This window comes from Podarcis raffonei, chromosome 11, assembly GCF_027172205.1.
Source record: "Podarcis raffonei isolate rPodRaf1 chromosome 11, rPodRaf1.pri, whole genome shotgun sequence".
NCBI lineage: Eukaryota > Metazoa > Chordata > Lepidosauria > Squamata > Lacertidae > Podarcis > Podarcis raffonei.
Genome location: NC_070612.1, coordinates 29,605,748 through 29,617,042, shown reverse-complemented (window position 1 = coordinate 29,617,042; position 11,295 = coordinate 29,605,748). Strand labels below are relative to the sequence as shown.

General features: G+C 40.1%; 1 protein-coding gene across 5 annotated transcripts in view; it reads right to left on the bottom strand.

Moving 5' to 3' along the window:
• Window positions 1-4,224: 4,224 nt before the first annotated feature.
• The window catches only part of FAM169A (family with sequence similarity 169 member A), a 31,944-nt gene continuing 24,873 nt past the window's right edge, over window positions 4,225-11,295 (bottom strand). For all 5 annotated transcript variants that reach the window (XM_053408747.1, XM_053408750.1, XM_053408751.1 and 2 more), the window contains 7 exons: window positions 11,061-11,189; window positions 10,808-10,917; window positions 8,943-8,997; window positions 7,356-7,488; window positions 6,170-6,332; window positions 5,151-5,366; window positions 4,225-4,800 (listed from right to left, as the gene is read on the bottom strand). In XM_053408747.1, coding sequence (XP_053264722.1) covers window positions 4,297-4,800; window positions 5,151-5,366; window positions 6,170-6,332; window positions 7,356-7,488; window positions 8,943-8,997; window positions 10,808-10,917; window positions 11,061-11,189 — 1,310 coding nt within the window. In that variant the 3' untranslated portion in view covers window positions 4,225-4,296. The remainder of the gene's footprint in view (window positions 4,801-5,150; window positions 5,367-6,169; window positions 6,333-7,355; window positions 7,489-8,942; window positions 8,998-10,807; window positions 10,918-11,060; window positions 11,190-11,295) is intronic.

Genomic DNA, 11,295 nt, shown 5'->3' with positions numbered 1-11,295 from the left:
TTGCCAACCATGTTGTGGACATTTTGATTGGTCCTTAAAAAAGGTATTTCCCAACTGGATTTTGAAGTTGCACTGGCTGCCTGGGGACAAGAAACAGCCAACATTATTTTATACAAGGAAATATTTGGGGAGGTTGTGTGTTGTCTTATTAGTGGGGTAGTAGAAGATGACCAGTATCATAACTCCTAGTAGTAGTAACTGGAGTACAATTTCTACCCTAGCACATCGGTTTATACAAGTGGTTTGTTTAGATGTCCTTTTTCTCATATCAATGAACTTATCACAAGGTATTGACAGAAATCATATGCAGCCCTACTTGGGATTCATTAGAACTCTTTCCATTCAGCACAGGTTATTTGATCCAGTGTTTAACATGATGTAGATGCCATGATGTAGACTAACACAAACAGTGCCAGTCTACAACTTGCAACAGGCAGCAGCTACTGCCTCCTGGATGAGCACTCAATATGGTACCCAGCAGCTGTCAGTCATGCCGGCTATGGCTGATGGGTGTCCAATCTGAAGGGCATCCTGTTAGTTACTGCAGGGTTTCCCAGTTGCATTTGGGCTACAACTCCCACCATCCCCAGCTAACAGGACCAGCAGTCAGGGATGATGCGAATTGTAGACCAAAAACAGCTGGAGACCCAAGTTTGGGAAACCCTGGCTTTCTGAGACTACCACTGTATAAGCTATTTTGCGGGTATACATTACATACATAGGTGAGAATAAAAAGCACATTAACGTTTAGAAGAGAGAAGACCTCAAGCCACTGAAACCAATGAGAAAATTACAAAACAATTTTAATTACTGCTGAAACACAATATATACTAAGAAGGGTCAAACTGAAAGACACCAAATAACGCTACTGTACAACAGCATCACATGAAGAGATTGACAGAACAACAATTAATGCCATGTTTGTGACGATTCCCTTAAACTGAAGACAATTCTGCAACAGTACTGAAAACAAGGAGCTGAAACCTGAACTATGTACAGTGGTACCTGTGGTTACGAACTTAATTTGTTCTGGAGGTCCGCTCTTAACCTGAGGTACCACTTTAGCTAATGAGGCCTCTCACTGCTGCCGCCACGTGATTTCTGTTCTCATCCTGAGGTAAAGTTCTTAACCTGAGGTACTACTACTGGGTTAGCGGAATATGTAACCCAAAGTGTTTGTAACCCGAGGTACCACTGTACTGCTTTTGTTTGTGTACCGAGATAGCAGCGCTGAGAAACAAAGAAACAGCAAAAAAGCTTATGTTGAGCTAAAAGGGCAAAACATTTTATTCCTAACACAAGATGAGGTCCTACATTATTTCATGCAACAGATTCAGAAGCAAAGCAGTTCTGCATGAAATAAAACCTTCTGAAAATGGTGAAGTGAGCATGGGATGTAAAGCACATTTCAGACATTAGGAGAAACAGTAAGACATTCAAACATGTAGTAGTGAGATCCAGCAGAACTGCACAGCTAAAAACAAAGTTGAGTCCACACACTAACATTCTTTTGGCCATCTCCTACAACTTAAAAAGTGATTAATACTGTGTTTGAATTGTATGCAATGGTCCACATGTTTTGTAGTCACATTTGCTCTGACCTTCAGTGAAGAATTGATCCTTTTCTTCCTTTCAAAGAGTCTTAAGTCTTCTATGGTTGTCTACAAAACTTCAGTGCTGAACAAGTAAATAAACTTCAAGCACTTGTTCTTCAATGTTGCATAAACTTTCAGTCACACAGCCTTCTTTCAACTTTACAGACCTGTTCTTAACTGATCCTTTCAGCATAGTTCTAGTAATTTGATGTACTCTGTAGCAATAGGTACATTTTTAAAAAATATAAGCTGGTGAAAAGGAACACATATCTAGTTGTGGTGCTTACTAGACTGAGACCATCCAGATGTGGCTCTGCAAGAAGGAGAAGCTGTAACTGCAAGGTACACATTATCCATAGAGGGTCTTCACAACTTCTGAGATCCTGGTGTCTTCCAGATGTTTTGGAAGGCAACTCCCATTTGCCACAGCCAGCTGGGACCAATGGTGCTGTCATCCAAAACATATGGAGAGCAACGGGTTCACAAAGGCTGACTTATGTGTTTAGTTTATCAACAAAGCATGGTTTGAGATATTCTTATCTTGGTCAAATGCATGCAAACAAGAATCACTCACGGCTAATTAACATATGATAGGCTCTTCTTCTTCTTTCTTCTTTGGCAATCACTTATAGCCGAGTAAGATTGTCTTCCATAGACACGGTTTTAACAATGAGTCCTGATAGGCTATGGCAGATGGGCAAGTCTTTCCTATGTTTGCATAAAAAGAAAAAAACTTGCTACTCCGGTTTATGCACAAAGCAACCGCTCCTGGACCCACTTCCATGAATATTATGGTACCTTAAAACACACCCAAGTAGTGTGGAGAAGCTGAGCTCTAACTGAAGAAATATACATTTGCAGTAAGATGCCACCACAGACCAGTTGAAGTTGCAGAATGAAGACAAAAATTTGACTTCACTAGCAAAGTTCCATAGCTTTAAATGCAGAAGGACCAATGTCTGATTTGGGGAGAACGCACACCAATTTAAAAGCACACTTAAAACTGTTATCACTGTAATCCAGAAGCCATGACAGGGATACAGACTTGAGTCACCTCACAAAACGCAGTTTTGATTTACAGAGCAAGAAATGTAAAGTCCCACAAAATGTTTACTTTAATAATGCTTAGCCCAACACACCTAACATTCATAGCCTATATTTGTTAAAACTCTGTACACAAGGTTCTAAACCCACCCCATCATCACCCTCAAAAACTCCAGTCCTAGTGACGTGGCAGAAGCTGCAGACAATTCTTAAATTGTCATGATGTTGTATTTTACAAAAAAAGCTTAGTACTACAAGAGACAAGCCTTAAACAGTTTTTAATGTGCTTTGTAAGAAAGTATTTAATCAAACATTAAAAATGCTGAAGGTTCACTTGAATATATTGTTTATAAACAACTAATATTTCTGAACATACACTCCTAATCCACAATACAGAATGTACATTGGTAGAAAAAAGAACACCCTGAAAAACCCACTCAACTTGGCAATTCTGTGCATGTCCCAAACCTTCTCATGACATGCTTTAAAAAAACAACAACCCAGCACTTTTGTCAAGACAAGAAAAAGAAGTTTTTTAAAAAATAAAAAAGCCCTACCAGTCAACTGAGCTATTAGAAAATAGCCAGAAATTCTGTACAATCAGAAAGCCAAAACAGACCAATCCTCAGCACATTGAAATCAAAATCTTTCCACGCTATTCAAGTGAACCTTTTTATTAATAAACACTAAAAAAGAAATTGCTTCAAATTTAAAACGTAACATTTTTTTACGAACCTTACCAATTGCCGCTACTTATAAAAAGGTGTAACCGTACAAATCTGAGGTTCTTATCTTACCGTTAACTCTTAATTACTCTTCAGTTTCCATCTGTTATTTTAGAAGCTTCGTTAGTTAAAACAATCTGCTTTATTCACAATGTGAAATAACAAGAAGACTCCCAATATAAAACAGAATTCAGGATTATCTGATCCATAGCTGGGAGTGGCTGACGCTTGACTTAATGAAAGTGGATATAGCATCCGTGAAGAGCCAAAGATGCAACAGGGAACAACTCTCACAACTAATTGTGTTAAAACAGGATTTTAATTCGCTACAAAATAATGCTCCCGGCTTGAAAAATAACTAGTCATAGCTTCTGTTCCCAATAAGCCTATGAAAGTTAACTCTGAAGTTACCAGGGTGTGTCTACTTCCACACCATAAGGGGCAGATTCACAGCATGTTCTCTAAGCTAGAACCGGAGAAGTACACATAATAAGAACATACAGGACAAATAGGTGGCACTTACTTACTTCTAGGGGAACAGCTGTTGTAAATAATGGCTTACGAATCAAAAGCCACATCAGAAGGCTTGGTAATTTACAATTTGTCGTGTAATTTGTTTGGCCTCTCCACAACTCTACCGTGGCCTGATGGAAAGCTTTTTTTGTGGCTAAACGAACTGGGCTAAAATAGGTCCTACTATTTTTTTAAAAGACTAACCGTTTACCTCCAAATTTGTTCTCCTCTTATAGTGGTTAAACACACAAAACGAATAACTGAACCGGGAAATGCAGAGTGATTTCAGTGTTTGAATACACGTGTGTTCTGGTGTTCCATGTAGTTTCATATTTTGTTTTTGTTTGTTTTTGTTTTGTTTTTTAAGAAAAATACGGAAAGTGATCCAGCTGGGTGGAAACAATGCTCCTCTTCCCTTTTCAAATGAGCTTTCCTTTTTTCTTGGGTGGTCCTTTGTATCCTTTGGCCTTCCTTCTTAAGGTCCGCCTATCCACTACGGGCACTTCAATTTCCACATCCTCTGAACTGCTGTCTGCGGCTTTCTCAGAGGTGGGCTCAGCTGACTCTTCAGACTGTTCATCCAGTTGGTTCTTTTGCCCTTCTGGGTGATGCGAGTACGAGATATCCTCCAGTTCAACCATCATTAAAGCGCCCTGGCCTAGAACAACGGGGGCCTCTGGAGTGTCAGAGCCTCCTTCTTCACTCTGCTCCTCCACAGAGGAAGTTGTGTTAGGAGACACATTCTCAGAAATGGTATCTTCCAGAGCCTCAGTGGTTGCTACAGAGTTCGAAAGGCCGTTGTTGGAGGGTTCTTCCTTCTCGGCTGCAGCGACGGGATCTGCATTTGGAACAAGGGTCCTTTTCCTTTGCGTTGCTTGTTGTTCCTCTTCGGGTGGAAGTTCTGCATCTGCCACACTGTCAACCTAATGGAGAAAAACAAACTCTTGTTAGCCATTTTAAGTCAAAGTCGAGGAAACATTTTGACAATATTCTGAGGGCCACAGATGAGATTCTTAACTTTGTAATAATAATAATAATAATTTATTATTTATACCCCGCCCATCTGGCTGGGTTTCCCCAGCCACTCTGGGCACCTTCCAACAAAGTATTAAAATACAGTAGTCTGTTAAACATTAAAAGCTTCCCTTGTACGGCATGCTACATTCCAATGGGCTGGATTTAATTATTATTAATTTTTTTATAATATTGCCAATGATTGTACCAACATGGCAGAGAAGAAACTCTTAAGCATCGCTTATATATTTCCCCTCACCTTATCAGAAACGTTGTCATCACTGTCTTCAGTGGATTTTACTGACGAATCAAGGATTAATGGGACAAGTAAGGTTAGGGTTGTTTCCTCGGGATTTTCCAACTGCAGCTTTGACTCTCCATCCACCGCTTCACTTCCTGTTTGTCCTTCAGCCACTATTGAGACCTTGATAGCATCTTCCACGAGCTCTCCATTGAGTGGCTCCACTTCCATTTCCTATAAAATGGCATGTACACATTAAAATGGCGCAAAGCCACTTTTATCATGTAACGTTAACAACAGAATTCAATACATCAGCGACAAGAGTCTCAAATTATAAAAAGGATAAAAAACAACAAAAGAAAAAAATATTGCTTCCTGGTTGGATGCACGCATCATTCAGTCAACTCCTTTTCCACTTGTTACAAGTAAAGCTAGGTAAAGGTAAAGGGACCCTTGACCATTAGGTCCAGTCGTAGCCGACTCTGGGGTTGCGGCGCTCATCTCGCTTTATTGGCCAAGGGAGCCGGCGTACAGCTTCCGGGTCATGTGGCCAGCATGACTAAGCCGCTTCTGGCGAACCAGAGCAGCACACGGAAACGCTGTTTACCTTCCTGCTGGAGCGGTACCTGTTTATCTACTTGCACTTTGACGTGCTTTCAAACTGCTAGGTTGGCAGAAGCAGGGACCGAGCAACGGGAGCTCCCCCCGTCGTGGGGATTCGAACCGCCGACCTTCTGATCGGCAAGTCCTAGGCTCTGTGGTTTAACCCACAACACCACCCGCGTCCCTTCCAAGTAAAGCTACCTTGCACATCCTTTCCAGAGTTTAGATTAATATATAAACTTGACACCATGAGGGGGTCATATGTACCCTAGATTTTTCTAGATGCTTATCTCAGTGCATACAAAGTCTTCTGTCCAAGCAGAGAAGGCAATAGCAGGCAGAAGCCCATGGCTTCCTCCTCTGTCATACTTGGCAGAAAAAGGGTTGTTAGTGCCTCAAACAGACAAATTGTTCTTAATATATTCAAATCACACCTCTTTATCCTCTTGCTTCTCAGATGCAGGACACATCTGTGGCGCTTCTTGGGCTGGTTGTTTCTGGTTTTCAACTAACACCTCCTGCTCACTTTCAACCACATTTTCTTCCATCTCCATCACCACTTCCGAACTTTCAGATACACGTGCATCAGGTTCTAGTCTGTGCAGCAACAAGAACATTGAATGTGAAATACTCAAGGTATATGTAATATTGAAATGCACACTTTTAGTGTGAGGGACGCAGATGAAATTAGGCAGCGGATAATAAAACAGTGTGACATAGAGACAAACCCAACCAGTAACTTCATCGAACGAAACATTTTTAAAAATCAAGGAAGTATTTCATTTCAAATGACACTTTATAGAAATCAATTTACTGCATTTGTTCCTATGAGCAGAAATTATTGATGCCAACGCTGCCATGGATGAAGGAGCCTGATCCCGTGGCTTCTTCAGAGAATGAAAGGGGAATGGATCCAGCAGATCCAAGGCTGCCTCTCTCCTATACTGCCCCCGAAACACCTGTTTTTGGGACATAACACCAATGGTGGTAGGCCAAGCATGTGGAGCTTTCTGCAGGTGAAATAACGGCTTCCACAGTGGAGTTTCCCACCTTGCTAAATGAGCTCTTTTCTACTGCTCTTCTCCACTGGAAAACACCTCAACACAATCCTAACTCCCTCTAGCAAGCAGACCTTGCTCAGTGAGGCTACAACCCTATACACACTAAATTGGGTAAAGGCTCCATTCCTATTGACCGCAACGAGACTTAATGTCAAGCAGTCATGTATAAGATTACATTGTCAGATGGGTGAAAAATCAGGGTCAAAAACTTTATCTGGCATGCAGAGTCTCTTTTAGTTCTGATAGGTTGATGATGAGGAATAAAAAATAAACATTAACAAGCCTTTCCTTGTAACAAATTTCCTTTGTTTTAAACTGTTTTTAATACTGTACTTTAAATAGTTGAAACTCTCCTGGGTAAAGGGAAATAATCAACTGAATAAATAAATAGTATGAGTAGTAGTAGTAATAATAATAATAATAATAATAATGACAATCACATACCAAGATTTCAATCCATCTACAACTACCCAAGTATATTATCTATTCCTTTGTACAATTCAATACAACAGAGACCTTACATTTCTTATACAACACATACACACACACATAAGTATACCTGCTTTCTGGTGTTTGAAAAACACTTATATCTTCATCTTCAACCATTTCAGGCTCTTGGAACCTTTTCCCCAACTTTGGACGTTTGAGATTATTGCCTCGTGATCGTGTAGAAAGCTGAGCAGCATTAAGTTCTGAGGGGAAGAAAAACCCCACACACTCAGATCTGAATACAGGTAAATAATGTCACAAAGCTTGAACATGCCTAGAAACCCAGCCTGCGCTAACCTTGTTCTGGTGGCGCTAGAAATCAAGTATTTTACAGTTTTGTGTAGCCATCTAAAAAATCAAGTGCTGGTTCCTAGGAATTTGAAGCACATTTTCTTAGGCTTTTTACTTTTTGGTATAGGCAGTGGCTCCTCCTTCAGTGACATCCACAGGAACAAAGATTTTACATATGCCTTTGCAGGTTCAGAGGGAAGCATCATAAAGAACTGCCCATTCTCCAAAGCAAATGCAATAGAGAGGTAACACTATCATCTGAGCATTCTTCAAATTAAGAATCTTTACTCTGTGTATAAGGGCAGACTTGCTGATGATCAATTAAGCAAGGGCATTTGATCAGCAGCACCTATCTGCTGCTTAGTCCCTTAATTCCTATGGAAACAGTAAGGGTGTACTTATAGTTTTTCCATTTTGGCTTGAATTCTGTTAAATAAATCATGAGACGGTGTAATATGTTATGTGCTGTTGTTCACCTGAGGTTGTATTTACCCAGTTTGAAGACCTGCTAATGAACAGAAGATTGTTATTAAGTCTTCATATGTAAACCACAAAATTCAAAGAGGGTGAACTTTCTTATTCCCATGACTGTGCAAGTTCCACACTGCACTCCTATGAATATACTGTGCACTAAGAAGCAAACTCCACTGAGTTCTATGGGAGTTATTCCCAGGTCATTTTATCTTTGAAATAAACCTTCACTTTTACGTACTGTTTTGACAGCAGCGAGTTCAAGGTGCAGCAAGTGGAATCAAGTAAATGGCCTAAAGTAGAGGGCTGATTGGAGCCTATTTGGCAAATCCTCTACCTGGCTAAACTCATTCATTTAGTGAAGGTCAGAGACGATTGGGAGTGTATTAGGAAACTAAGGATTTGTGTTATAATTGGAACAATTTGTAACAACTTTTTGGAACCTGAAAAACAATCAAGATGTGCACTCATAACAGATATTCCAGATTAAGTAGAAATGTTTTGGAATCAGTTTATATATTTTTATTTTCTGGATCATAAACTACTCTATTTCCTATTGAGCAATTTAATTAAGTATTCTGAATCTTGGTTCTTATTTGGATTGTACTCAACTCATTTGCATTTTGTGCTTTATACGATTAAAAAAAATTTAGGAATACACAAGTTACTAAGCGCTTTACTTAATTTCCCTCCTCCCCCACCACCCAGGGCTCCATTAAAGTAAGTTAAAATGTGCCAATTTTTTCCATGCATGGTTTTTGACTTCTTAAAAAAGAAATCTCTCTTTGGTAGGCATTAGTTAAAAGTGAAGAACACAAAGCTTAGGTGGTGATGGAGCATATTGTGGACTGCAAGAAAGTTCTAACAGAAATCATGCAAGCTAGACTTCTTTTACCTTCAGATGTGCCTTCAAATACTTCTAAGCCATCTTTGTTTTTATGAGCATCAGCCTGGAAGAGAGAAACAACAAACTTAAAAATAAATAAATGACACACTACTGAAGATCCTTATGACATTATTGGCACATTTTCTTGCATTCGTATTATTATTCAATTATACACACCATCTGGATTTTGAAAAAAGTTAATTCCCTTTGTTGTCTGCGTGAAATACTTAGGATACACGACAGTATTATCTTACCCTTTTCATGTGTACCACCCTGAAAAGCGCAAGCTGTGCCAGCTGCTTCCTTCTTTTCACAGGCAAGCTTATGAAAGGGAGTCAAAGTTTCCCCTCCACCACCTACCTAAGGCAAAGCCTTCACCCAATTCACCTCTGCCCAGGTGGCTGCTCTGTGGCAACAGCCAAAGGTCCCTGAAGAGTCTGTGTGTGCCAGGACTGCTTGAACTCTGGGTTCTGCCAGAGACACTTTTTGGCAAACTTCATGGCACCCACAAACCCCCTTTTTCTCAGTCTCTATCCTAATCTCATTTCTGTTCATTGTTCCACTTCCACATCCCTCGCCCTGTATTTCTTTTCCTGATCCTTTAGAAACTGCTGCTCCCTCACCGCCCCCCAGTCTCTATACCTTACATCGTAATTAAGCTGAAGTATGTGTATTTTATATAATCCCATTCTTTCCCGTACATTCCCATCCCTCCATTATTTCCCTTTCTCTAGGTCTATTTTAGACCACAAGCCCTTGTTCTTTGTGAAGTGCTGCTTGTCTAGCAGCACCTTGAGGTGGTTTGACTAAGTATGTGCCATCTGGATAGGTTAGATTGGACCTTGGGGCAACAGCCCTCTGCAGACTCTTGGGCTGTGAAATTGTTTAGGGGAAGTTGTTGCTATTATTGATGTTTATTTTTTGTATCTTTGTTTTCGATCTTATTATGATGTATGCGGAAATTGTTTAATTTGGTTGTGTACTTTCTGATGTTTTAGTTTATGACTACTCTTGTTATGTTTGAAATTATGTATTTTTTCCATGTTGTAAGCTGCCTTGAGCATGGTTTGAACTATGAGAAGGCAATATACAAATCAAGTTATGTATGTATGTATGTACAGTCGTACCTTGGAAGCTGAATGCCTTGGCACTTGTACGTTCTGACTCCCGAACGCCTCAAATCCAGAAGTGAGTGTTCCAGTTTGCGAACGTTCTTTGCATGTCAAATGTCCGGCACAGCTTCCAATTACCTGCAGGAGCTTCCTGCAGGCAATCGGAAGCCGCACCTTGGTTTCCAAACATTTTGGAAATCGAACAGACTTCCAGAACGGATTCCATTTGACTTCCAAGGTACGACTGAATGTCTATGTGTATGTTTAAAGTCTTTTACCTAGCCAGTCAGTTTAAGGATTACTTTTTTCTATTTTTAATGGTTCTGTGTTTTGTTATACACAACCAAACATAGAACCATTAAAAACAGAACAAAGTAATCCTTAAACTGACTGGCTAGGTAAAAGGCTTTAAACATACACATGCTGCTGAACAACATCACATGAACGACAATGTTTTATGAGGGGGCAAAAATGTAAAAAGCCTGTCACACGCTTACACATGCAGCACCTGTTACCTCTAAGAACAGCGGAAGCACTTCACATATCCTTTCCAAACATTAATTTTTAATTATAGAAGAAGAATATCACCAAATGTAGTTGAAGTAAATTTGGGAGGAGGGGCAGAGCACCCAACCCGAAGCAAACTTGCTTTTTAGTGTTCCCTGATGTTTCTTCCCACTTCAGTAAAACTGCTCAGAAGTTAAAAATAAAGGGGACACACATGTTCCAAACTAAAACAGAGAAAACAGCTTGTGTACCTACACTTAACTGTGTTTCCCTGGGCTCAGATGCCTGCTCACTTGTGGTGTTCATGGCAGTCTGCAGAAAACTTTCATCAGCCTGAGAACCACTGTTTTCTTTCTGTGAGCCTTCTGTTCTTGGAAAAATTCAGAAAAAGAATATGCAAACAGCAATTTAAAACAGCCTCTCTTCAAGGTCCACATCAGCAACCGTGTATTTTTCAGCACCTCATCCCCTCCCCTCCCCCAGCCATGCTTAAACCATGCCATCATACCTATGCATTTGAAACTTTCTCTCTGCAAAATGCTAGCTACAGTTTTCCGCTGGTGAATGTTGCCAGTGCCTTCAATTTCCCACAGAAGGTCATGATCCCCTGGATACCGTTCAAAGTACTTCTGGCAAGCTGGGAAAAATATTAACAAAATGGGTTCAGTACTTGCATAATTCCTTTACAAAATACTTTTCCTCCTCACCATGACGACAAACTTATTTTAAAGACTTCTCCAAGG